This window comes from Mustela nigripes, chromosome 6, assembly GCF_022355385.1.
Source record: "Mustela nigripes isolate SB6536 chromosome 6, MUSNIG.SB6536, whole genome shotgun sequence".
Lineage (NCBI taxonomy): Eukaryota > Metazoa > Chordata > Mammalia > Carnivora > Mustelidae > Mustela > Mustela nigripes.
In genome coordinates, this window is record NC_081562.1 from 5,873,240 (window position 1) to 5,900,439 (window position 27,200).

Consider the following 27,200-nt stretch of genomic DNA (forward strand, 5'->3'; position numbering starts at 1 on the left):
TGATACCACCGTGAATACCTACATCTGACTCTTGGATGAACTCATCTGTAGGATAAAGCTTCCAAGAAAACAGCTGGGTCAAAGCCTAGGTGTTTCTCTTCTGTTGAATACTCCGTGCACTGAGAGGCGTGTAAGAACATAGAAGGACAAACCTAGAGTGACCGGGCATGTACGCTGCTGGTCTCCACGAGCACATCTTACAGGCACTTGCGGCTCAGCGTTTTGAGACAGTAGCTCCGACAGGGGGCTGAGTTACCCTGCAGCTTCTCAGGGTGCCAGGTTGTCCCGCCCGACTCCTCGGGCAAGCACCCGGGCTCGCACCCTGCTGGGTGCTGGGACGGGCCCAGCACTCCTGGGATCTTTGCCGATGCCCTCCCTCTTCTGGAAAAGCCTCTCCCTTGTCTTTCATATGCCCGCTTGCCCTCACACTGGGGCTGTTTGTACTTCACTCTGTGTCAGCCTGCCCTGGTAAGACGTCAGCGGCAGGCGGGCCGGGCCTGCGTCTGTCCTTTACCGCTCCCTCCTGGGGACCTAGCCACCGTGCCGGACACACGGTAGGTACTCAAACATCAGTCTGTAGAATGAATGGGGAAATCCAGCCCTTCTGAAGGAATGATCCTCCCCTCATCCTGGGCCACACAGTGGCTTAGAAGAAATTCTTGTCATACCCCATTGTGGGTAATGAAGAAACCAGCCTTAGGTCCAGCATGTGCTCATGGTTGGGCCCGTGGAGCAGCAGGGAGCCAGGTCAGCGGTGATGGGGAAGGGGCAGCAGGGGGGACTTCTTCCTTCCGCAGTTAGTTACGGAGGACTACGGGGGGCTTTCACCCAAAGGCTGGCTGACTCTCGGGGAGACAGCAACATGGTGCCTTTGCTCTGAATGTTCTTGCTTTATAGTAACATAGCCTTTTGGCCTAACGACCCATTCTGTTTTTTGTTTTTGGAACAAATTAAGGGCATTAAGAGGGAGCTAGATGTACTTATGTAATGTGTACTTTTTGTTTACCTGATAGTTGTTATCAGGCCCAGAGGAAGAAGGTTATGCCAGTTCCAGCCAGGGCCAAGGGCACCTTGGCAACCTCTGTTAACCTCTGAGACTCTGCATGCCCTTTTAGGAGTAGCTGTGACTCACCAGTGTTTACATACCTCAGTGGCAGAAGTTGCTGGCAGAGATCTGGAAGTCTTTTCCCCGCCTCATTCCCGGATTCCCGGATTCCCAGATTCCTGTCAAGTGCCTCCTAGAATAGGTACTTGGCATACATCTATTGAGGACCTGCAGTGTGCCAGGACACGCGCAAGGAAGATCTCGAATGTGCTTTCAGGAGGGTGGGGTGGGGAGGGGGTGATGATCCGTGTGCTTAGGATCTCCTTGCTCTCAAGCCTCAAGCTTGCTGCCTCCTACATCTTCAATGGACAGACAAGGGCCCGTGCAGAAGCGCACCATCCCTGCAGCTGGAATGTCAGGGTCTCCCAGGGGAGCCAGCCTGACGCACGACACACTGTCGCACTGACAACCAGCAATTCACTGAGTGGCCGTAGCCGCCTTCCTCCCAGAGCCTTTGGAGAGAGAAGAGGGAAAGGCTGCAAGGCCTGTTCCATTTGCATCTCCTCAGGTCTTGTTCCAGCACCTTCTCTATGCAGCACTGGGCGTGCTAGACCTGAGTGGGAAGCCAGCGGCGCTCTAGGACACCCCACCCCTACCTCTCCCAGCCCGCAGGACTTCCTGGTGGCTCTTCCTATCCCTTAACCAGCCTCTTGCTCACATCTCTCTCCCCTCCTGTTTTCTGTGATAGGAAACGCCTGTAGTCTTACCAGCGGGTCCTGAGCTTCATCCTTAATCTTGTCATTCAGTTATACAGACTCTCCATCAAAATGTTTATTTTGGTAATAAGTCGTCCTAAAGATCAAGAAAAAAGTCTTTACTAATTTCCTGATTTCTCCTTTTTTGTAGCAGCTCATTTGTGTTTTATGGTACGATAACTCTCGACTTTCTTGGAGAAGTCTTAATCTTAAACGAGTTTATTAGAATCTCTGTCTTGTTCCCTGAAGTATCTTTATTTTCCCTAGACATCAGCCCCAAATAAAAGTTGCCCTGTTGGGACGCCTGGGTGGCTTAGTTGGTTAAGCAGCTGCCTTCGGCTCAGGTCATGATCCCAGGGTCCTGGGATCGAGTCCCACATCGGGCTCCTTGCTCGGTGGAGAGCCTGCTTCTCCCTCTGCCTCTGCCTGCCTCTCTGCCTGTGCTCGCTCGCTCTCTCTCCCTCTGTCTCTGACAAATAAATAAAATCTTAAAAAAAAAAAAAAAAGTTGCCCTGTTGATCTTGGTCCTTTAATGGTTTGGGTTTTTATTTTACCATTATTTATTTCATGATTGTGAAGACCCTTGGTTATCGGTTCATGTTTATCAAAGAAGAACAGGACTGATGTATAGGAAGCGCTTCCAAGTCCCTGCACTGTGTTTCTGTGCGAGGCTGGTCCTGGTCCCAGGCGGGCTTCCTGGAAGGAGTCTAGGCTTGCTGGTCACAAATGCAATTTTAAAAATTGCTGTGATTGCCCCTCAGCCCCTCCCCGCCTTCTCCCCCCACTCCAGCATTATCTCAGCCCAAGGCTTGGCACTCCTACCCCAGGGAGACTCACTCCTACTCTGGCGTTTGGGATGGTTTTCTTGGTCGTCTTCTGGCCCAGGCCTGTCTGCTTGCTTCTGGCGTCTCCACCAGTCTGCTGCTCTGCCCCGGGATTGTTACAGGTTCCTTCTTGTTGGTCCACTGGACCCTTGCGGGAGGAGAGGAGAGATGTGTGTCTCGTGAACTGGCACACGTGTGATTTGGGGGAAAGAAACAAAGCTAGGGGCACTCCATGGTGAGCGTATTTTCTTGGCTTTGTTTTTCCCGTCATGATGGGAGGGAATCGAGAATAACTCAGCGCACACTACTTTGTCCTAAAGGTTCATTTCAGAATCTGTTGTTCGGAATTCAGATGGCATTTTCCTGTCACCAAGTTAGGCTGTAAAAGCCTCTTCTGGTGTGTTCAGCACACAGTGTACTCCATGAGGCAGCGGGAGACTGGGAGCAAGTGCAGCCTTTGTTCAGAGGTGATGGAACCTGTTCAGCATTACATTCGAGTATTGTAGTTCGGTGTCTTCAGGAAGAAATGATCCGTCAACTACGGGGTGCCAGTCAGTGAGACATAGAATAAAGCAGGGCCAGCTTCTGTCCCTGTCCTCGAAAAGAGCAGTACTAGCTCACTTGTCGGTCGCTTTGTACATTCCCAGAGTTCTCCCACATCCGTGATCTCCCCTGAGCCTCTTCGTACCTCGGGGAGGGAAGGGTGCAGGTGGTGTCCCTGCCTTACAGAGGAGGACGGGGCTCTGGGGCAACCAGCGTGCGTTTCCACCCACTGCCATGCTGCCTTCCCAGGAACTTCACCATCCCCCCGAGAAGCACCCAGCTGATGAATAAACATACATCGTATGTTTTTGGCATTGGTAGATCTATTTCATGAGAATTCAGTACCATTTGGCATTAGAAACCTGCTTATTTAAAAAAAAAAAAAAAGGAACCTGCTTATTTCTCAGCATGTCTCCTGGCTTAGCAGTGGTTCTGGCTGGCTCAGGGCCTGGAATGAATGAAGGCTGCAGAACCAGGAAATTTGCCTGACCCGATCTCCTTTGAAGGAACAGGTTTGTCAGTTCTCTTATTGCCCTCTGAAGCCTCAACTTCCCTGACTTAACACATTTCTTTAATCCAGAGGGCACTAAAACCAGATTTATTTTTTTTTTTAAGATTTTATTTATTTATTTGACAGAGAGAGAGATCACAAGTAGGCAGAGAGGCAGGCAGAGAGAGGGCGAAGCAAGCTCCCTGCTGAGCAGAGAGCCCAATGTGGGGCTCAATCCCAGGACCCTGGGATCATGACCTGAGCCGAAGGCAGAGGCTTAACCCACTGAGCCACCCAGGTGCCCCAACCAGATTCATTTTTATGGTTAGAGATATTTGTGTGTGTGTGTGTGGGGGGAAATTCTGAGTAATATTCCCTGACAGTCTGAGGACCTTTGGGGATGTTTTGGACATCTCTATTAATAAGACAGCCCTGAGAATCAGGCCCCCTTTGTGAGGGATTGGCCTCCCATTCAAGTGGGTCTTCCAGAGCCGGGAATGACTGGGGCCGATAAGCAGTATTCTGCTGTGGTTGGGTAGTGTGGTATCAGATAGTCTGGCTTGAATCCTGGCCTAGCGTTTACAGGCTGTGGGCCCTTAACCAGTGATTTGAATTGTTGGGACCTCAGTTTCCTTCCTGTTCATCTTTAGCAGAGTTTTTGAGAGAGAAAAATCCATCTATAGGTCACATAGACCGCTGGGTAGTGCTAAGAGGTGCTTGGTGCATGGGAGCAGCTGTGTTACTGATTTTTGCCTACTTGGGCTACCAGGTGGGAAGCAGAATCACAGCTTGATTGAAGCAGGCTTGCTTTGTTGGACCCAGGCATGGCCACCTTCAGCCAGGGGGGTATCATTTGGTTCTTAGTTACTGAACAGCTATGTGGTACCATTAGGCAGCTCTTCTAGTTCCTTCCTTGGTGGCCTTGTTTTCTCTGGGTCCTGGGGTCTGGCCTGGTCTGCAACGGATTCCCACTCAGGAGGGGGCACACTCAAGTGAGTGTGCATGTACTAGAACAGAGTACCATTGTTTGCCTGGACATTAGGGGGCTTTATTCAGGAGGCTCATTTGCTCTTAGAGAACAGGCCATGCCCTGTGCCCTCTCCTCTTACCTTAGAGCTCTTTGTCTGCAATTCTAGGCGCTGTAGTCACATGTGTCCCCCGCTCACTTTAAGGAGGGAGTGAAGTGATCCAGGAAACAAGCTGTGGGGAGGACCATGCCTTGTGCTACCCACGAGTGATGGAACTATGGATGCTCCTTCTTCCTGTTCTTCCTTCTTCTGCCAAACTCTCTTCTTGAGTTCTCAATGGAAGCATGGGTTATTTTTGTTTATCTAAGTTGCAAATACATTAAAAAAAAAAAAAAAAAGGATACCCAAGCTGATTGATTCACTGAGACCCCTTAACATGGGGGTATTGGCACTTTTTCTTACCTCGTGTGAATACGTAGAGTAGACATTGTGAGATTGTATGTTGGCTGTCATCAAGCCTTTATTAGCAATTTCAGTTTATTTAAGATATTATTAATTTGTCAGAGAGCACAGGCAGAGGGAGAAGCAGGCCCCTCTCTGAGCAGGGTCACTCCACCCACTGCCCCCCACCCCGACATGGGGGTCGACCCCAGGACCCTGAAGGTAGGGACTGCCTGTCAGAACTGAAGGCAGATGCTTAACTGACTGAGCCACCCAGTCACCCTTGCTTGTGTGTTTTTTTTTTTTAAATTTGGAAGAGGGAGACAGAGATAGCAAGGGAGATAGCAAGGGAGAGCTTGAGCAGGAGGACAGGGAGAAGCAGGCTCTCCGGCAAGCAGGAAGCCCGACACGGCTTGATCCCAGGACCCTGGGATCATGACTTGAACCGAAGGTAGATTCTTAACCGACTGAGCTGCCCAGTGCCCCCACCCGCCCACCCCCACCGATTTCACTTTATTTAAGGCACTAAGAAGGCAAAGAATATTTCCTCTGTTTGCATTTGACAGATGTAACACTGGAGTCTTTCCTGAGGATTTTCCCACTAGTCTAGTCCAGTTTAGCTCTTTTCAGTTTCATTTCAATGAAACTGAGGCCTAGTTCTTGGGCTATTTGTATTCCCAGCACTAGCTCAGTTCTTGAAACTTAGGTCTTTGTTGAACGAATGAATCTGTTTCAGCACAAGCAGCTAACAGTGGCCGGGCATCCCCTCTTTCCAGTTTTAAGTTCAGACAAGACCATTGTCACTGCGATAGTGACACTTTCCAGTCCCCTCCAACTATGAGCCTGGGTATGGCTGATGTGACTGCTTTGGGGCCAGGAAAAGTGGCCCCAGGTCATTTGGGCCCAGGAAAAGTGGCTGATCATTGGGCCACATTGAGTTGTGGAGCCAGTCAAATTCTGATCATGAAAGAACAAATCTCACTGTTTGTAGGCAGAACATTTCTTGTATGAACCTTGAAGGCTGGGAGCTGATTCTTTTACTTTTGTAAAATCACCAGTCTTGGATTTCCTTGGTCTCCCTTGACTCATCTTGACCACCCTCCCTGCTTACAGATAGGAAGCCCTTCTCCTGGACACCCATGCAGAGCCCATCTGCCTGTCAGTCCCTTTCCAGCTTATCCCATACCCTATGGGGGAAAACACTCTCATTCTTGCTTTCTTGATATTTTCCTAGCAGTTTACTCATAATACCCATAAACTGCTCATTATGTGTCATGTACTATAATAGGAAGAACTTGCATTTTAGGACCATAGAACCTGGTCTTGAGTCATGACCTCACCATTTATCACCATTTATAACCTTAAACAAGTCACCTGACCTTCAGTTTCTCATCTGTGAAAAGGAAATAAGAATACCTACCTCGTGGGACTATTAAGAAAAATGAATGAGATGGTGGACAAAAGCTAAAATTGCACCTGAAGAGTAATTTGTAGCTTTAAATGCACAGAAAGAAGAAAAGAAGACAGGCAGAAAAGTAATGAGCGATGCTTCCATGTCCAGAGTTAGAGAAGGAACAACTTGAATTCAAAAGTGGTAGAGGGAAGGAAGCTAACAAAGGGAAGGAGCCGAGGAAAATGAAGACGGGTGTCCGTAGGCAGCTGAAAGTGGGCTAAAAGTGGGTTCTTTGAAAAATAAAAATGCAAATTGATAAATCTCTGAGACCAATCAAAACCTAATGTCAAGAATGAAAAGGAGGCACAACTACGGGTCTCTCAGTCTTTATAATGATCATAGGAGGGTAGTGTGAACAATTTCATGCCATTAAATTTGGAAAAAAATAAAAGATCACCTAGGTTCCCTGGAAAACCACAACTCTACAAAACCTACACACAAAGAAATAGAAAATAGATGAATAGTCTTTTCCCTTTTAACCAGAATCTGTGGTTGAAAGTACTTCAAGAAAACTCTAGGCCCAGGTTACTTAACTGACAAATTGTGCCAAACATTTAAGGAAAAATTAAGCCAATCTTATGGAAACATAAGATTGAGATAAAAGCACTTAGTAGAGTTATAGTAGAAACCAACCATCTGTTTGTGTCAAAACCATGACTGTACCCCAGCAGAAAATGAATCCCTCTGCCTGAACTCTGGGTTCAGGAGAGCTGCTTCTCCGTCTGGAGCAGCCGTTCCCCACGGCTGTTCCCAGAGCTGCCTATGCAGCCCTGCCAATGGCTTGATTGGGCCACTTTGAGACTCGCCTAAGCCCAAAGCCCAGATAATTCCTGAGGAGGCTGCAGAGAGACAGCTGGTCTGGGTAGGAGACTTTTTGCCACTGCAGATGGGTGCTGGCGTGCTCCCAGGAGGACCCTGGCCAAGAGCATAGGATTGCTTAGAGAGGGGGGTGCTGTGAAACATAGCACCAGGGCCCAGCCAGAGCAGCCCATTGGCCTTTGTGATATCTTGGAGTTACAATAACATGCTGCCCTGTGATGACGGAGCAGAGGTCCAGACAGCCTGCTGGCAGGAAGAGTGGGCACGTGGCGCCCGGGCAATTGCCTGGTTATAGCGTGCGTGAGTGGGGCACTCAGCTTTGAAGTACCGTCATCGCTGTTTGAATTTATTGGCCATACAGTGCTCTGTTCAACTTTAGAAGCTGTCATATCCATCAGATTAAACCCTTTTAATAGCAACTAGATCTTAGGTTATAGGACACCGGATTTATTTAAACTTCAGATAGATTTTGGAAAACCTCTTGGTATGATGGAGAGAACATGACCTTAACAAACTTGTCAAATATTGTCTCCGCCATTCATTACGTGGGTGACTGTAGGCAAGTTACTTAACCTCCCGAGCATCAGTTTTCTCAACTAGAGAGGTAAAGGAATGATAGTGATAATAATTGCTGTCCAGTGACAATTACATGGTAACTTACTATGTCCACCCACCCTGCATATCTGGCCTCATTTGACCGTCACTATAATTCTCTGATATGTATTTCATATTCATCTCCCTTTTATAGATAAGGCCATGGAGGCACAGAGAGGTTAGGTAACTTGTCCACTGTTGCCCAGCTAGTGAGTAACAGGTCTGGGATTGGAGCCTGTGTTCCTGTTCCTTACTATGCTTCTGGACTGTCTTCGCAGGGAATTGTGAGAATTAAGTGTGATCACATATGGAGAAGCACCTAGAACAAAGTCTTGCACCTTGCCGGTGTAGCAGTGTGGATCCGTCTGCCCTCCCCACCCTGCCGAGGCCCTCCCGTGGCAAAGCTGAGGCTTTGGACTCATGACCGAGGTAGTTAGGCAAGCTCCGGATCTCTGGCAGCGTGAGCGGAAGGCAGGGTGATGGGAAGGAAGGTGGAGTTCGCTTTCCACCAAGAAGTCAGGGAGCCTTATGTGGCTCTGGACCATGATCTGTGATCCTGAATGTCGTGGTGGGGGGTCCTTCAGCTTCTTCCCTCTATGAAGAGGTTAATTACCCCTTTACTCGCACCTGGATTTAGAACATCACCTCATGACCCAGCATTGATCCCTTTCACGTATTCGTCCTTACTCTCTCCAGCTGACCCTCACTCAGACGATGTCTGAATGAGCTGGTCTGGCCTTGGGGCTTCAGTGGCTGAGGTGAATCAGTCATGGGTGGGGAGGGGGGAGACAGTGCCCAACACAAGTGAACCATGGGGGAAGCTGGGGGTGGAGTCAGGGCTCCAGGGTGGATCATTGGTCCTGCGGGGTAGGTAGGGCAGGCTGCCAAGAGATGCAGGGATTCTGCCTGCATTCATGTGTTCTCCTACCTGTGCTCTTTCTTTCCAAGGGATGAGGAGAAGTAAGGTTATCAGTCTGTTGGTCTAAGAACATGAACTGTTCTCTAGAAAGCTCTTTGAGCTCGTCAGTAAGATGTTGAGAAGTTGAAGTTGTTAATATGAAACACACATACACACGCATGTAACATATGTGTATATAGACGTTATTATTGATTTTTCTCTCACCTCAAGGGAACTTTTGCCACTGCGCTGTACCAAAGCAGTGATGGGAATGAAGTTTTAGGATGGAGATGGCTTGTTTATTACAAAACCACAACAGTGTGCTTTTCTTTTATAGGTTTGTCTACGGATTTTGAGCATCTGAAGTTGACCTCTGCTTTAAGCATTTGCTGCTGCTCCCTCACTGTCTGGAGAGATGTCTGTCGCTTACGATGATTCCGTTGGAGTAGAAGTATCCAGCGATAGCTTCTGGGAGGTAATGCCCATGCTTGCTTCCTCATGAACACAAAGACCAGGCTGATGGTGCCTGACAGACCTGGCTTCTCTTGGCCAGAATTGCGGGGCGGGGAAGGGGGACAGAGATGAGCAGACTCCAATTTTAGTATATGTGCTGCCGAAGCGAGCACGATGAGCAGACTCCAAACAGGCCAGACTCTGTGGTCAGATCCAGATGGTGGCAAGTATGGCTAAACGATCAGCACGGGTGGTGAACTTCCCTGGCAAGGAAAGAGTGATAAAGAGACTAGAGGTTAGGGCGCCTGGGTGGCTCAGATGGTTAAGCGTCTGCCTTCAGCTGAGGTCATGATCCCAGGGTCCTGGGATCAAGCCCTGCATTGGACTCCCTTCTCAGTGGGGAGTCTGTTTTCCCCTCTCCCTCTGCCATTCCATCCTCTTGTGCTCTCTGGCTCAAGCCCTCTGTCCAATAAATAAATAAAATCTTAAAAAAAAAAGAGAGAGAGAGGCTAGAGGTTCTCGTCAGGGTCTTAACAGTCTGTCTGTTCTGGGATTTTTCTTCTCATGCTTAGCCATGACGTGACTTGGTGCTGCGTTCACTCATCACTGGGCTTGGCCAGAGAGGCGGTGTTACTGCCGACTTGTGTGTGGAAAAGTGGATGGTGGTGATGTGACCTCATGCTGGACAGTGCGGGCAGGTGGCCAGAGGGCTGACCCACTGCCCTTGAGCCTGTCAGAGCATCTTCCTATGAGTCTACACCCTTGAGGAACTCCTTTCCTGATTTGATATTGGGGGGGCGGTGTTTTGTCCTAGAAGTCACTCTCCCTGAGCCCACTTTTTCCTCCTTGCTACTTAAAGGGAAGTCCATTTTCTTGTGGCAAAACCTCTGGCACTTGCCACACAGCTGGGGGCTTAGTGGAAGGAGCACTGGCTTTGTAGTTGGAAAGATCTGGGTTCTGATCGCAGCTGTTCCATTGCTAGCTGTGTGACTTTAGGCAAGCTGCTTGACTGATCTGAGCCTCAGGTTTTCATGCTCTCTGCTCAGCATGGCCTTTGAGGGAAACTGTAGGATAAAACAAGAGTATACGTATCAGCACCCACATGGGATCTTTCCTGAACCTAGAGCCTCAAGAGGTGCATGAGATGGGGAGAATGCCAGGGGTTTCTGAGGACTAGCACGAGCTAGCTTTATAGACTTTTTGAATTGATTAAGTGTATAATTTTATCTGAGACCAAATACCATGTGATATTATTGTCTAAGAGAGACCATGATCACAGGTGCCCAGTTTTTAAAAAGATGGGCAAGGAACTCAAAATCCTATTAACACTTTATGGGGTGCCTGTGTGGCTCAGTCGGTTAGGCGTCTGACTCTTGATTTTGGCTCAGGTCATGATCTTGGTGTCGTGAGATGGAGCCCTGTGTCGGTCTCTGTGCTCAGCGCAGGAGAGATATTCTCTCTCTCTCTCTCTCATAAATCTTTAAAAAATTCTGTTAACACTTTTCTTAAAATTGGGCAGGAGGTCATTATCAACTGTTAGCTGAATAGTTCATTTTATTAAAAGTATGTGTTTCATGAGCAGCTACTATATGCTAGGTCCTTTAAGGCACCAGTGGGAAATGGGACAGCTCGGCTGGTAGCAGCCTTCCTGGTGGGTATCCAGGCCTGAGCTCAAATTTCAGTAGCCAGAGAGGTGCATCTGCCCCAGGAAACATTTCACAGAAGGCAACAAAAGTGACAGTAGAATCATAGTTGAGTCCCAGCCACCTGCAGCAGCAGCTCCCTGGCATTGTTAGGCGCATTCTCATGGCACCGGGGCGGGAGTGGTGGTGGTGCGATGCCAGGAGCTGTTACAAGATACAGTTTGGAGGTGCCTCTGGGACAGTGCTGAAACTCGGGACTGCCTCTCACCTCTGTATGCAGGTCCAGGTTCACGGGCAGGACCCATCTTGCTTGCTTGCCCCCAGGGAGCCTGTGGCCTTGCTGGCATTGCAGAAGCACTTGGGAAGCCGGCAAGGGCTGCACAGAGCTTTCCTGGCGGTTCCTGGGAGGCTGCTCTTTGGAAAAGCAGGTCCTTGCTAGTTTCAACACTGAGCCAAAACTAGATAGTATCCTTTAGAGCTGTGGGGGAACTTTGTATCTGTGGTGACATTACCCTCGGTACTAATCAGTACCCGCCTTGAGCTAGATGGTGGTGCAGAAACTGGCACACACAGCGGAGCTTGTGAGCTGTAGGCCAGGGAGGCAGCCAGACAGGTTCAGATGCGTCCTTTGGAGCCGGGTGGCCTGGGCTTGAGTCCCTGCCTTGGGGGTGAAGGGGGCACTTTGGGCAAGTTACTTATTTTTCTTTGCCTCAATTCCTAATCTGAAAAGTGGGGGTAAAAAATGGTACCTATATCCTGGTGTCGTAAGGGTTTCACAAGGAAGGCACATGTGTAAAGTGGTGTAGGGCGTCGGGGCAGGTGCGGGCTGGGAGTTCTGTCCCTCCGATTCGGGAGCTGGGGGTCATCTGCGCCTACAATTGGGAGCATCGTTTGAATTACCCAGTTGAGGGCAGCAACCACTCTGGAGAAGTTTGGCAGCTAACTACAATGCTGTTACAGAAGTCTTTAGCTGCTGCTTTAAAAAAATAAAAGTAGAAGTTGCCAGCATATATTAAATCAAGCAGCTTTAACAAGCCCTGTCACTGATTTAAGCTCAGGCTCCCTGTTAAATTCTTAGCGGCGATAATGTCAGTGGACAAGGACATCTCCTTTGGCTGAGGAACGCTAAGGCAGTGGTTTATTTTCTAGTCCGGCCCCACTCGTCTTGGGACGCTCTCTGGAAATGACCCTTCAGCTTGGAGAGATCAGCGGTGCCGTTGTCCTCCGCCTGCCCGGCGGCTGTCCGCTGAACCGAGGAGCCGTTCCTCGGGGTGAGCCCATCCCATTCAGCTGTGGCGACACGGCTGTGTGCTGCCAGCCCCGTATCTCTCCAGGCTGCCGGCAGGGTCCCTCTTTCCCTCAGGAGGTGTCTTCTCACTGAGGTGACCCTCAGACCAGTACAGATCTACAGAAAGCCTTGTGGTCTCAAGGTGGAAAAGTTGTTGGGCTTAGTTTTACTCATTTCCACTGAAAGGTACTCACTGGAGTGGGTCATTCCAGAATCGTCTTCTGCGTGCTGGCTATATACCTGCACAGGCCGGACATGACTCTGTGCACCAGCAGCTTTTGGCTGTGACATCTCGAGGGAAGCCTTCATGGGAGGAGACTGACACTGGGCGGATTGTTGTATGGAGTGCTGTTAGATTTGCTGGGGGGCACAGCAGGAAGTGGGCTCCCATGGGGGCAGGGCAGGAGAATGCGCTGGAAGATGAGCGGGGTTGGTACTCACTGAGCACTCATGTGTTCGCTGGAGGAACGAGTGAGCAAGTCCGGGGAGGGGAGAGCACCCACAGGGACTAATGCCTAATGGAAGTATCTGTAGATATCCGGAGGGCATTTCTGTATTACCCAACTCTTACAGTGAGCCATTTAGAAAAAGGGAGCGGGGGCACCTGGGTGGCTCAGTGGTTTAAAGCCTCTGCCTTCGGCTCGGGTCATGATCTCAGGGTCCTGGGATCGAGTCCCGCATCGGGCTCTCTGCTCAGCATGGAGCCTGCTTCCTCCCCTCTCTCTCTGCCTGCCTCTCTGCCTACTTGTGATCTCTGTCTGTCAAATAAACAAATATCTTTATTTTTAAAAAGTTGGGGGGAGCGGGCTCTGAGTCTCGCAGTGAAGCCTCCTGGAGGAGAGAGGACGATGGCCTCCGTGGTGGGCGGGGGTTGGGTAGTCAGTGGGGCCAAGCCACAGTCTGTCTCTGAGCCTCATGACGTTCAGAGGAGAATGACGTGCTGCCCGGCATCACCAGAGAAGGCGTGTGGGGTAGTTAGGGCTGGACTTGGAGATGGGACAGCATTCCGAGTTGGAGCAAGTCTGGAAGCCAGAATGAGCCCGCCGTTGCAGAGGGCTGTTTTGGAGGCCAGAAGTCATATGGGATGGGCAGGATGGGGCTAAGGGGAGGCTGTTCCCCACGTGGGTGGCTTCTTCAGCAAGCTGGAGCCTGGCATGTCCTTACAGGTTTCCCGGTGTGGGGTAGGGCAGCTCAGTTACTTCTGGCGAATCTTCTGGCTCACCCCAGGAGCCTAAGGGCCCTCCTACTGTGTCCTTAGTTTCTAGGCTCTGTGTCTGGGTCTTCTCAGAGGCCCTGGGGTGGGGAAAGAGAGCCTAGGCTGCAGGTTGTGGGCCTTGTCAAGTGTCACCAGGCCTTCCTAGGAGAGCCTGGCCTCCTCCACCTTCAGTGGGCTCTAGACATACAATGGCGGGTTTGTCGCCAGCAGGCCTGCCACTGCCTGAGTCTCCAAGGGCTCACTGGCCGCCAGGCTGGGAGGACAAACTGCTAATTTCAGGAACTGGGTCCTGAGTCTGCCTCGTTCTGGGAGGCAGGGGTTCTGCTCAGCTGTCAGCCATCTGTGCGGTTAGAGCTCAGATCTCCCCAGAGAAGCCAGGCCGGGCTGACCTGTACTGCGTCCTCTGTGGGCACAAAGAACCTTTGAGGAGAAGAGTATTTGGGGATGAAGAGAACATAAATATCTTGCTGGAAATGTTCTGAGAATGTTAGCCGGCAAGAGCTGGCCTGTGACTCCGGTATTTACCATCTCCTTCAGAGAAGGCTCTCCCTGCAGCTTCCTCTCCGACTGTGGAGACCGTGTCACACGGACACATCCCCACATGGACTGGCGTGCACTGCTCCCATCCCTCTGGGACAATTGCGTAGGTGACATATTTAGAAGATGCCACTGCCCTGTGTAGGTGGGTTCCATGGGGCCTGATTTGGCACCTGCCATGGTCCAGACCCACAGCTGAGTCCTGGGGTCCCGAGACGAGGATGTCGTCTTGAGGTCCCAGAGCCAACATGTGCCGCTTCGGGCAGTTCATGGACAGAAGGACGAGGGGATGCATCGGGCGCGAGGCAAGAAATTGCCTTGCCTCCATTTGTTCTCCGGCCACCCCTCACTTAGACAGACCCAGACAGAGTCCCCCCGCCCCTACCCCTATGTGACGGCCTGTTTGTGGGTGTATCAGCTTGGTTGTAATCCCTGCTGTGCTTGGGCAGAGCTCCCAGCAGGCTGGTGGCATGCCTCGATTTCCCTGACGTTTCTCAAGGAACCACTAATTCATTCTTTCAGGCAAAGTAGCATCTGCTGTGTCACGACCGGGGATTGGGCCACTGGCCTCCTCTGTGCCGTGTTCAGTCTGTTATCTACCTGGGGCCCGGGCAGCTCATCCAGAGAAGCAGGCCTGTGTGACTCCTTGCCCTGGCTGGGAAGCTCCAGTTTTTTCCATCAGCTGCAGAGTAAAACCACACTCTGTAGCATAACGAAGGCATAAGCATGTGTTGGTGGCTCCTGGGCCACCTGGTCCTTCCTGAGGAGCGCTGCCTGGGACGGCTCTTCTAGGTGCCTGTCAGCAGAGAGCTGCCTCCTTCCTGGGTGTCTTTCCTCAGTCTGATCTCCATTCCTTTCCCAGCTCCTCCTCCAGACAGCCTTCCTGACCTCTTCCGGCAGGCTTAGGTGGACTTCCCGCCTGCCCATCCAGTGTGTTTGCGTCTCCCTCTGGGCTCTGAACAACCTGAGGGCAAGGACATGATTTCTGCCCCCCCCCATGACCCCTCTGTCCCACGCATGGGTGTGCTCTGATAAGTCATCAGACTGTGTGCACATAAGCTATATGCTCATGGTCTTTGTGCTTCTAACATGGTGGTAGTGGCCAGCATGTATCGCTCCATGCCAGAAGCCCACTCTGGCTTATATGGTGCTCTCGAGCCTCACAACTGCCTTCTGAGATGGTGATCTCCATTTCACAGGGAGGGAAACTGAGGCTTGGGTGGTTTGCTGGTGCCCAGCTTCGCATCAGCAGTAGGTGGTGGAACTGAAATTCGGGCCGTCTTACTTCAGCTCTCAGGAGCTCTCCTGAGCTCTCCTCCGAGGAGCTCCTCAGAGGAGAGAAATGTTGCTCTGACTGCCACACATTAATGCTTCCGCTTCAGTGTGAAGTCACGCCCTGTCTCTGGGGTCAGACCCAGGGACACCGTTGGCTCAGAGAAGTGAGATAGCCTGCCCCGTTTCCTAGGTGATGACATGGCCTTGCAGATTTCCCCTCCCCGGGATGGTTGCCAGAATCGACCACCCGCACGCGGCCAGGGTCCCCCAATTCCTGAGCCTGAGGGGCATGCGGCCTCCTCCCTGAGTCTGCTTCTCGGCCCCGCACGCTCACGTTGCCTGCCTGGGAACAGACAGAGCTGGGGGGAGTCTGGCAGCCTCTCATCTTGGGGCCGGCTTGTTCCTCCCCGTCTAAATGCCAGAAAAAGAGCCGTTCCTTGAGAGAATTGTTTGCTGTCAAGCTCTTCCTCTGAAGATAAATTATTTTCTCATTTGATTTCAGTGATGTCAAGCCATGTAAGATAAAACATTTTCCTTTCTACTTAGTGAACAAGTAGAATTACACAGTTTTGGAGCTGGTGGGCTCTTGAGGGCTTCATTAGACTGTCAGCTTAGCTCCATGGAGACATTTGTATACAGATGTTTGGGGTTGGCGCTGAGGGACCCAGGTATGGAGATGGGGTGAGGGAGCTCCTGGTCCCATGTGTGTGGTGTGTGTGTGTGTGCATGTGGGAGGGGGCTGCTAACAGGAATCACTGAAGGGAGACCCAGGGGTTCAGATGCGGGGACTCAGGGAGACGTGGCACTGTGAAAGCAGTTTGGGGAGGGGATGGATGGTCCTGGAAGGAAGGGGCCACTACCTAGAGGAAGTGCTTGTCCCACTTTTACAGTCTGGCAGTTTCCCCACCAGGTAGTTTGGCTTTGTGTCCCAGGGGTTCGCCGATGGCAGAGGCCTGTCCCTGCCTCCTTTCCCTGTTGGCGTTTCTGCCGAGAGCTGCCGGTCTTGAACAAACCCAGGGAGACCATCTCCCCAGCCTGTCAGCAGCAGCTCTTACGGCCATAGGGTGCCACACGTGCAGCGCCCGCCTGGAGGGTGGGGATTCGAAGATTCGAAGAGGGTGTGACCCGGTCACTCGGCAGCCGTGTCCTCTGGCTTTTTCCTGGGTACTTGGCTGAAGGACAAGTGTGTGTGCCCCGGAGACCATGAGCTCCAGGGTGGAGTCGTAGGGGAGGGTGTGTGCTGTGCTCACGGACAAGTCCAGGGGTGTCACCGGGCCTCTGCTGCCATCTGAGCAGTATGTACGGAGGGCGCAGAGCTCAGCGAACCCCGCCAAGCACTCTCAAAGAGGAGTCCGCTTCTAAGATACCTGTGTTTCAGCACCTGTGTCCTCTCCACTCTGTGTTCTGCCTTTGGAGCTAGATCTGAAAATGGGGATTTCTGGGTTTCTGTGTCTTCCTTTTTCATTCGAACATTTAAAGATCGATGATGCCATTAATGTTGCAAGTTGTTGAAGTCTAGGATTTGTGCTTTAAAACTGTCACGTAGCACCAGGTGCCTTTGCGGACTGAGGAGCCTCCTTTTCTTCACTCTCCTACTTGACGAGGACAGTTCCAGGACCGGACGGCGCGCCCGTCAGCATGGGGAGTGAGAGCTGAGCGCTGGAGCTGGGACTGGAGTGAGGCCTCCAGGACAGCGGCAGGGCTGGGGCTGGGCGGAGTCAGCTGGAGCACAGACCAGTGAACACCAGCAGGCCAGCCAGGAACTGGGTCTGTGACCCTCTGAGAGCTCGGCTAGGAAGAGAGTATTACTGCCCTTTGAGGATGGCGAGCCCAGTGAGCTCAGGGCTGGTCCATGTAATGGTTTGGGGTAGCGCCAAGGTGCAGAGCGCCTAGACCCTCTGTTCCAGGGCAGGGCAAGTTGGGAGCCCAGAGGGTGGGTGAGCTGGAAGGCAAAGGGGAGAAGTAAGTGAAGCGGAATCCTCTAGAAACAAGGACTGCCAGAGCACAGTCTGAAAGCAAGGCCTGGACTTGGTTTTCCAAAGATCCTCCTAATAGCCCATGCTTTCAAGCACACAGCACATTTCACAATCCTAAAATCCCTGGTGACCCCATTTGGGAAGGAAAGCTCAGAGTAGGGGCAGGGATAGGCTGAGATAGGGATAGGCTGCTGGCCCCTGGGGGATGCCCTGCCGGTGTGTGCGGGATGTGGCATCCGTCCTGTGCCTCTCGAGGAACATGGGTGGGGAAGTGGTGACACGGCCAGGCCCGCGCCAGGAGCCCTCTCAGCCTGCCTGGGACATGGGTAGACTTGGGGATAAACTAACTCGGATCCCGGATTTGACAGCAAGCCTTGTCAGCATAAATGAAGCAGCGGCTGTTTGTGCCCACACAGCACTTTCCAGCTTGGCGGAAGCGATAGCCAGCTGCTCGTTTGTCATGTGTGGCGCTGCTCTCTGATGTGCTCCTGGAGTTGATGCTTTCTGGCTTTTGTAAGGAGAGCTGGATTGATCCGCGGGATTAAGAACTCGGTAAATAAAGGCTCATGAGTCACTATGTCGCGCATGCCTCCTGCTGAGCACGGAGCAGTCTCCTGGTCCACCCACCGCCGTGTACCCTGATCGGGAATCCAGCTCCCAGCACTGTTCTGACCTGAGACGACACATGGCGCCCTCTGTGGGGTGGGGGATAGAGGAGAGTGAAGGCACAGCCCTTGGCCTCGCCGCTGTTAGCACGTGTAGGCGTGCAGCCGCAGATGGGTTGAGCTGAGGGGAAGCTTCCCAAGGGGGTGGGGTCTCGTCTAGCGCCTGCTCCCCGGGCCACGTTGGTGTCCTGCTGCCTCCAGAAAGCAGCCTTGCCCCTCAGAGTCCCCTTCCACTCCCACCACAAATATCATTTGCTTCCAGCAGTCCTGACCAGCCCGAGGGTTCCTTCCAGAACTTGTTGCCATCTGTAATTGGGTTGTTTATCTGACCCTAAGTCCCAGGAAGGTGGGGACCACAACAGTTTGTTCACCATTATCCCTCGTCCCTCCCACAGTCCTTGGCACATGGTTAGGTGTTCTTACACATTGGCGCGGGGCAAGGGGGTGGGGCGAGGCTCTCAAAGATTGAGTTATGAGGGCTTCAGGGGGCAGCCAGCCTGCTGGTAGCATTGACAGACTCTTCAGGTAGAAATCCTGGAATTACAAAGGGCCCTAGGAGATCATCTAGTCCTGTCCCCTCTCTTCATTTGTCTCCCAGTGGACACGATGGAGAGATGGCCGGGTCTGGTTAAGTGGTGCCTGAGCTGGGCTAAGGGCACGCCCGGCTGGGAGGAGACCCACCCCAGCCCAGTGTGTTTAGTCCTTGTGAAATCAGTTCTGCCTCCAGCTTACGGCCGGGCCGAAGGAACGGAATGGTGGCGGGAGAGACAAGAGTACAAGGTCATTTATGTGGGGGCAGGGCCAGATCTTTGCCTCTCCCTCCTAAGAGGTGACCTTCCCAGGGTGGGGGCGCTGAGGGACTCAAAACAGATAACAGAAACTCATTCAGCCAATCTCGTCGCCTTCTGCAGGACTGCCATTAAGGTATCCCAGAAGTGTCATCTTTCATCCTTGTCTTTCAGAAGGGCTGGTTGAGAATATCCTAGAGCCTCTCAGTGTACTTTATCAGCTTTGGATAAAACATTGGACTCTGACTCTGTGGACTTGCCAGGAGGGAGGGACAACACCAAGGGCTTTTCCTTCTGTCCGGTCAGCACAGCACAGCTGCCTCGCCCTTGAACCTGCCTCTCCAGAACATAGAAGGTGCTGTTGTGCTGCTGCAGCCTTCAGGGTCACAGGTTAAAGGGTATGAGCCTCTGAGAGTGAAATCAAGGTCATCTTTGGCAAGTGGTCTTAGGAGTTTACAGGTTTGGGGTTCCTGACATGCACCTCAGTGGCACACAGTGGAGAGCCGGGCCTGTACATTACTTTCCAGTCTTGAACTTTGCCTGGGGCCTTCCCTGGGGCCCAAGGGGCTGGTTGGAAGCACACACATCACCTGATGACCCATGAGGTCTTGGCTTTATCTTGTCTGTTCTTGGCCTGAGGAAGGTTCTGGAAGGTGGGCTCTGCCTTTTTCTGGCTGCGTGATCATGGGTGACTCTGCATCTTTTAAACATTTTCTGTAAAATGGCAACACTAATAGTAGCCACTGCTGGGGATTGTCACAAGATTAAATGAAGTGGCCCACGAAGAGCTGTTAGCATGCTGCCTTGCAGAGTGTAAGCATGCTCCATTATGATGCTCCTGCTGATGAAGACCAGTGCATGGTGCCTGTGGCTGGAGGTTTGCAGTCCAGCTGGGGCGGGAGCTACCATGCACGACTGTGACCCATGTGGGACACGCTGTGGCTGTGGGCCATGGGAACAGTGTGTGGAAGGGCCCTCGTGGCCCCCTGTTGGACCGGCAAGCAGGAGCCGTTGGTGGGGAATTGGTCCCGACTGTCTGCCAGTGTGGGTGATGCAGACACTCCCTGTTGGTGGTCCAGCGGGGACAGTGGGCATCGGGGAAGCCTCCATGGGGATGACAAGACGAGCCGTAACAGAGAACTGGAGCTGGGGCAGGTAGGATGGGCCTCAGCCACCCGTGCCCTCCCCCGTCCCTCAGCCACCTGTGCCCTTCCCTGTCCCTCTCCCTGCCTTTGACACTAGTCCCGTGCCTAGTGATAGATAGGACTTGTATTAGCAGCGGCTCTTGTAAACTCTGTAGCCTTGCTTTGTGTGCAACTGTTCTTAATTCCCGAGGCGGTCACGCTCCCTGTCATTCTGTTTGTTTCTCCGCTCCTGGTGAGATCCGTGCGCGTTGCGGTGTCTACACCTAGTCCTGCGGTTCTTGCTGCTTGCCTCCACCTTGGTATGCCCCTGCCCCCCCCCACCATGTTCACCCACACATTCCCCAGGGAGGAGACTCCTGCATGCCCGCGGCCCAAGAGAACATTTCTGTAGCGCTCTGACTCAGGGACAAGATTGCCAGGTCCTCAGAGGGCACGTGTGTGTAAGCGTGACTTAATTACTGCCTGCTTGTTCGCGGGCCCGCTCCCGGCTGTTTTCCACGAGCGTGTCCAGTGAGCGTCCTGTGTGCCCCCTCTGCCCCGCACTTGGCGTGTCCCACCGTGGGTTTGCCAGACTGCGGGAGTGAAGTGAAGAGCCTTGTGATCATGGCATCCCCCCAAGTCGCACAAGGGGAAGCCCCCTACTGCTGTGAGCCCCTCAGCCTTTGCTTCTCTCTGAAGTTGCCCTAATCATAGCCTTTGCCCAGCTTCCCTCAGGGCCCGACTTTCTCGTGTGGCTCTATGGGACCTCCCGGGGCATCCCAGTTTAGCCTCTTGTCCATTTACACAGAACAGGTTGGGAAGTAGTGTTTGTAGTCTGTTCATTTTGTCTGTGGTGTTGATTTCTGAACAGAAACCCTTAATATTTGATGTAATAAAATTCATTTATACACACAGCACATGTGTATGTAAGTATTTGTAGAGCTTTGACTTTGGAAATTTTAAGGATCCTGCCTGGCCCTACGTCACACAGACAGTCACCTACGTTTTCTTCTGGTCACTTTCTTGTCCTCCCTTAAGTTTCTGTTGAGCACCAGCCATGTGGCGGAGCCGGCGGAAGGCAGTGGAGAAAGAGTGGTGGCTGAGGAAGGCGAAGGTCCGCACCTTCTTCTTTTCTTTTTTTAACATATTATTTATTTATTTGAGAGAGAGAGAGAGAGAGAGAATGAGAGCGAGCACAAGCAGGTAGAAGAGCAGAGGGAGAGGGAGAAGCAGACTCCCCACTGAGCAGAGAGCCCAACGTGGCGCTCGATCCCAGGATCCTGGGATCATGACCTGAGCTGAAAGGAAGACACTTAACCAACTAAGCCACCAGGCGCCCCGAAGGTCCACACCTTCTTAGGGCAAAGAGTTGGATGGTATTTGGGCTTGATGTCCTGTTCCCGGCAGGCTCTGGTCTACACAGCACGAAGGGAGGCCGTCTGGGGGCGTGGAGGCAGGGGCTGGCTAGGGAGCACAGGCTGTTCCGGGCACAGACCGCTGCTCCCATGCTCTGTTGTGCTGCCAGTCGGCAGGGAGACAGCCAGAACTTCACTTGGGTCCCGGGGGGTAGGGGGCAGCGTCCGTTGGGATGGTGGGTGGTGTTGAAATGAGCCATGGGCCGGCAGGAGGAAGCCGCAGGGAGGGGACTGTGGGCTCTGGGGCAGCTCTGCCTGGTTCCATTCTCACGTGGGCCACTGGTTTCACTCGGGGACTTCGGCTGTGATCGTGTGATCTGTCTGTGTGATGAGTCTGACGGTCAGCAACCAGAGGGGAGAGTACAAAGGACCGACTCAGGGCGCCTGCGTGGCTCAGTGGTTGAGCCTGCCTTCAGCTCGGGTATGATCCCGGGGTCCTGGGATTGAGCCCTGCTTCGTGCTTCCAGCTTTAGGGGGGGCCTGCTTCTCCCTCTCTCTCTGCCTCTCCCCCTCGCTTGTGTATGCTCTCTCTCTTTCTCTCTCTTTCAAAATAAAATCTTTTAAAAAAGAAGAAGAAACTGGGGGGCTGATGGGTGGGAGACTCAGGAGCTGCAGGTTCACTTTCCGAGTCACCTACCTGGGGTCCCCAAAGGTCTCACTCAGTAGCTTCCAGAGCCTCCAGCCTTCCTGTTGCCTCTGGCCACTGTGTTCCACAGAAGGGAGTCAGCCAAGCTAAGTAGTCCCCAAAGTCAGAGAGGCAGGCATTCTCCCCTGTCCTTGTGAAAGGGGTTCCAGAGTGTTTACACGTAGAGGATAAAGGAGGAACTGGTGCGACCTGTTTGAGCAGTCCCTGGGGCGGGGGCAGCTGTAATTATACTCCTGCTGGGTTTTAGACAGAAGCCATGGTCTCTCTTTTGGTTCCTGATTATGCAGATGTTTCTGCAAAGGATTGCTGCAACTCTAGCCCCAGACTCCTCCTCGCTGACTGGAAATCCAAGGCGTGTCCCACACTGGATTCTCAGTGCCTGGGGTGGAGGAAAACCAGAGGAATGACGGGGGCCAGACTTAAAGAAACAGAGAGGTAGGAGCCTGGAGGAGGGCAGGCTGCTAGGGGGCCCTCAGCCCCTGGGTGGGGAATGGGGTCTTTGGAGAGAAGATAGAGTGATTCGGATTCTTGGGAGGACAGCAGAGCTTGGGGGTTGGGAGGAGTGTGCCCCCCCCATCCCCCCACCCCATCCCACCCGCCGGGGAAGTGGGGGGGAGAGTGGCTTCTGGAGAGCTCTGGAATCTTGGTGGTTCTGCTCTTTCCCAAGGCCAGTCTGCTAAGACTACAGCCCCTGAGGTGCCTGGACACTGACTGGGATCCTGCTCCCTCTGTCTGGCTCCTACCTGCCACCTGGAGGACAGAACGGTCCCTTTTCCAGCTTTCCCACTCTCTCCCCCCACTGCCTTGGCCCCAGGCTGAGGAGGCCATTCTCGCACCTTCCTCCAGAAGCTTCACCCTCCTGATCCCGACCAGCCCCCGAACATGGCACCCTTCAGAATGACCATCTGACCCTTGAGATGTCTCACCATCTGACGCACTCCCACCCCCAGCGGCATCTGACACCCCCACACACCACCCCCCGTCCCCGTCTAAGTCACTAGTCATTCCCTCGCATCCCATGATCCCTGCTCCATGCCTCCTGATTGCACACCTGAGTCCCGTTGCTGGTACATCTTTTCACCAACACTGTTCTCTTGCTGGAGACCTTTATCTCTCCTCACCTTTAACCTGGCCAGCTTGCTACTTGTCCTTGAAAATTAAGTTTGGTTGTTGCCTCCAGTACACTTTCCCCAGCTCCTCCTCCTCCCTCTGGCTGAGCAGTCCCCGAGGGAGAAGAGGGTATCCCAGCCCTGCACCCAGATGTCTGTGTGTTGAGGTCTTTAGTATCTTGGTATCAGAGGAGGTGAGCCTGAATTTCAAGGAAGTTAGGAACATAGCTAGCTTCACACCTGGCTTTTAAAATGGACATTTTGTGAATAAATCAATTGGTAATAAGGTTTGGAAGAAATCTCATGTATTTTTTAAAAGAGAGAGAGAGAAACTTAAATGACAAAACTGATAAAACAGAAATAGCTAACCATATAGGTCCTCACTTTAACACGCGATCCGTTTGTCCCATATTTGAAAATGAACTCTCCTTGCGTTTTAACAAACCAGTCATCATCATACCTCAGTTTATAAAATGTATTTTTAAAAAAAGAGAGAACACACTCCACCGCAGAAGACAGATGGGTGACAGACAGGAACAAGAAAAGACGCACAGCATCGCTTGACATTAGGAAAGTGCAAATTAAAATCACAGGGATAGGGGCACCTGGGTGGCTCAGTGGGTTGAAGCCTCTGCCTTTGATTCAGGTCATGGTCCCAGGGTCCTGGGATCGAGCCCCACATCCGGCTCTTGCTCTGCAGGGAGCCTGCTTCCTCCTCTCTCTCTCTCTCTCTGCCTGCCTCTCTGCTTACTTGTGATCTCTGTTCTGTCAAATAAATAAATAAAATCTTAAAAAAAAATCACAGGAATATAATTGCTGCATACTAATGTGGCAAAATACTGAACAAACCAGCCTGGCGGTACCGAGTGCTAGTGAGAGCACGAACCCGTTGGGACCCTTGTACAGTGCAGTGAGGAGTGCAGAATGTCCAGCCGCTTGGGGTATGAGTTTGTCGATTTCTTATAAAGTTAGACATAGACTTACTGTACAACACTTCCACTCCTGAATATTTACCCAAAAGAAATGAAGACCTACGTCTGTACAAAGACCTGTCTGTGAATGTTTACGGCTTTTTTTTCCCCCCATAATTGCCCCAAGCTGGGAACAACCCCAGTGTCCTTCAGCAGGTGAAAAGGCAAACGAATGATGGTATATGCATTCAATAGAGTACCTCTTAGCAATGAAAAGGAGTAAACTGTGGACATAGACAGTAACATAGACCATAACCGGATCGGTCTCAAAAGCCAGACCACATACTGTGCGATCCATGTACCCTGGACAGCTTGGTCAACAGTGCTGGGCCGGAAGAGGTCTTTCCAACTGGACTAAGAATCAGATTGACATGAGACAGATTAACGGGAGAAAATATAATTTAATTTGTATATGTGTGGAATCTGCACAGAGACGGCGTATTCCAAAGACAGGCAAAATGAGGTACCTACGCCATCCTGAACTTGGGAGAAGTGGGTAGAGGTCTGGGACTTCAAAGGGAAGGAATGTGATTCACAGGAAGATGAAAAAGAGTAAATGTTTAGGAAACGTGAATGTTTGCTGGGCGGCTCAGAAACAATGGGACACGGAGGACGTTGATCAGATAGGCCTTGCTGGGTTCCGCCCTGTCCCCCAAGCCTAGTTCAGAGTATAATGGAGTTCTCTATGGTGACAGCTCTCTTCCTGGAGCAAGTCCTCTATCTAGATTCTTTGTAGGCAGCTGCAGGGGAGGTAAAGAATCAGAATCTGCTGGGTATGATTGTTTTTTAACTCAAAATAATCTTCATGCCAAAGTGGCCTGTTTGGGGGTGGCCTGCCGCTGGCCCCTATGAGGGACACAGATCATCAGCGTTTGTGGGGCTGCGTGGGGCAGAGACTGATGGCAGGGGGGGGTGCGGGGAACGTGGTGGCAGATGGAAGTGTCTGCCCCCGGATACGGTGATGGTTACCCACAGCACACGTTCATCCGCACTCACCTAGCGGAGCCCTGTGAAGGGTGAATGTGACCTATGTAGATTATATTTCAGCTTAGAGAAATAGCTGTCAGTCGTTCTGCTGTTAAGACTACTGCCCGTGCCTTGTCCAGGGCAGCGGGAAGGCCACACTGCTCTGTCACTGGGCAGACTGTGGAGGGAGGTGAGACAGTGGTGTGTGTCCCTGTGTGTGCACTAAAGGGATGGTCGGCCTGCACACGCATGGAGCCTTTTCACCCAGCAAAGCCCAGCGGGGCGGACGATGCTGGAATGTCTTGAGCACTCCCTTTTCCCCTTGGCCTCAGTGGTCACAGTGGCGGCATTTAAACCTAAACTCATGCTTCTGGAAACATCCTGCCTGTATTCCTTGTTGCTTCTCAGATTTTAAGGGATTGTCCTTTAAACATGCACAGCAACGAAGGTACTTGCCGAACGTCATGCGGACAGGTGTCCTTTTTAGGAGTTAACCTTTTTCTTTTCCCTAGATCTTTTTGCAAGGGTTTTGAAAAGCAGAGAAGTGGGCGGGTTTCTGGAGAGCCAGCCTATTATGATCGTGATTACCAGTGTGGAGATTGTTGGTGACCATGAGCTGAAAGTCAGCTCTGCCTCATGGTTTCCTGTCGACTGTCAGGTCTCAGTCAAGCTGTGATGAGCTTAGCCCTTCTTGCCGCCAGCGCAGCAGCAGCGTTTTGTTTTGTTGGTTACTTGTTTTCATCCTGCTGTAAATTTCAAAGTAACAGCAAGGCCCTATTTTAAGGGAAGTGAGCTCGCTGTGTCACTTCCAGCTGGTTGTGAAATGTTTGCTTTTGGGGGCCCCTGGGGCACTCAATTGGTCAAGCCACCGACTTTGATTTCAGCCCAGGTCATGATCTCAGTGTGGTGAGATTGAGCCCCATGTTGTCAGTGTCCATGCTCAGTGGGGTGTCTGCTTGAGAGCCTCTCTCCCTCTCCCTCTGTCCCCCTCCCCGACTCGTGCTGCCTCTCTGAAAAATAAATAAATAAAAATGGGCGGGGGGAAATGCTTGCTTTTGCCTTGCCAAGAAAGGGGCTGCCGAAGGATAGAGTGGAGGGTCCGTGTCGGTGAGGAGCAGCAGCCTGGCCACGCCCTCGCCAGGACGACGACTGACATGGACTCGCAGGGCTATTCGGCCTGCCTGCTGGAGACCACCGCCCGGGGCCACTTCGCTTCTGGGGGTCCTCGCTGTTCCCAGGGGAGCAGGGCTCTCTCTGGCCTCAGGGACAGCCCTTCCTGAAGGGGCCAGAGCCCCTTCTCCCCCACTGCCTGTCTCCTTGCGGGGCCCCTGTGTTCTGTCCCTCTGCAAAGTCTTCCCCACCACCCCCTTCATGTGGTTAACTCAGCTCAGGATGGGAGAAACAGGTAGTTTGCAGTGTTCAAAAGTTGGAGTTAGCGGGCTGTGCTGTTGGTTTCCACAGCCTGCCCTGGGGAGAGTAGACCGTCCCCTTCTCAAATTGGAAACTACTCCTCCCTGTTCTCCAGGAGTTTTCCGACTGAATCCAGAGACGAAATAGGAGAGTGATCACCCGGGCAGAGAGCTTTACAAATAGTAAAACTGATCAGGGTTGTTGAAGATTTTTGAAGACAGGAGAAGAAAAGGTTGAAATAGAACCGATCATTTTCCTGCCACTTTTCCTCCAGTGCTCCAGCGCAGTCAGGCTCTCCTGCCGCACTGACTGCGGAAAGAATGAAACATATTGAACCCTTTTGATTCCCACCCCAAAGTAGCCACTAATGTTTTGTTAATTATTCTTTATGTATTTGATAGATGAGCTAGTTTCTCTTTTCACACGTGAGAGAAAGCAGTCAGAACTCACCATGACCCTTGGCAAAGCAGGTAAACACACTGTCCTCCCTGGAACCATGCGAACCTGCCTTCAGCGGCAGCCCAGCCCCTGCTGCTCGAGGTCCAGGGAACCATGTCGTTCTCCAGGCCTTGCTGCTGTTCTCTTAAGATGGGGACAGTTAGTCCTACTCATTAAGGCAGGGCAATATTTGGAGGTGTAAGACACCCGCTGTGGTGCCTGGCACACACTGGGTACTCCTTAGTGGGAAATAGCATTTATTGCTCTGATCGGGAAGTAATAATAATCTAGTGCAGGATGCCATTAATGCGGAAGGCAGGGGTGCCTGGGTGGTTCAGTGGGTTAAAGCCTCTGCCTTTAGCTCAGGTCATGATCCCAGGGTCCTGGGATCGAGCCCCAAATCGGGCTCTCTGCTCAGCGGGGAGCCTGCTTCTCCCTCTCTCTCTGCCT

At 52.0% G+C, this 27,200-nt stretch overlaps 1 protein-coding gene across 9 annotated transcripts in view; it reads left to right on the forward strand.

Moving 5' to 3' along the window:
• Positions 1-27,200, forward strand: part of PACSIN2 (protein kinase C and casein kinase substrate in neurons 2) — a 134,189-nt gene that overhangs the window by 84,774 nt on the left and 22,215 nt on the right. For 5 of the 9 annotated variants that reach the window (XM_059401853.1, XM_059401852.1, XM_059401851.1 and 2 more), the window contains one exon: positions 9,168-9,305. The exons of 1 other annotated variant lie outside the window; for it this stretch is intronic. In XM_059401853.1, coding sequence (XP_059257836.1) covers positions 9,246-9,305 — 60 coding nt within the window. In that variant the 5' untranslated portion in view covers positions 9,168-9,245. Of the gene's footprint in view, positions 1-8,210; positions 8,362-9,167; positions 9,306-22,268; positions 22,292-27,200 lie in introns of those variants that run through there. 3 more of the 9 variants (XM_059401849.1, XM_059401850.1, XM_059401855.1) reach the window with 2 other exon arrangements.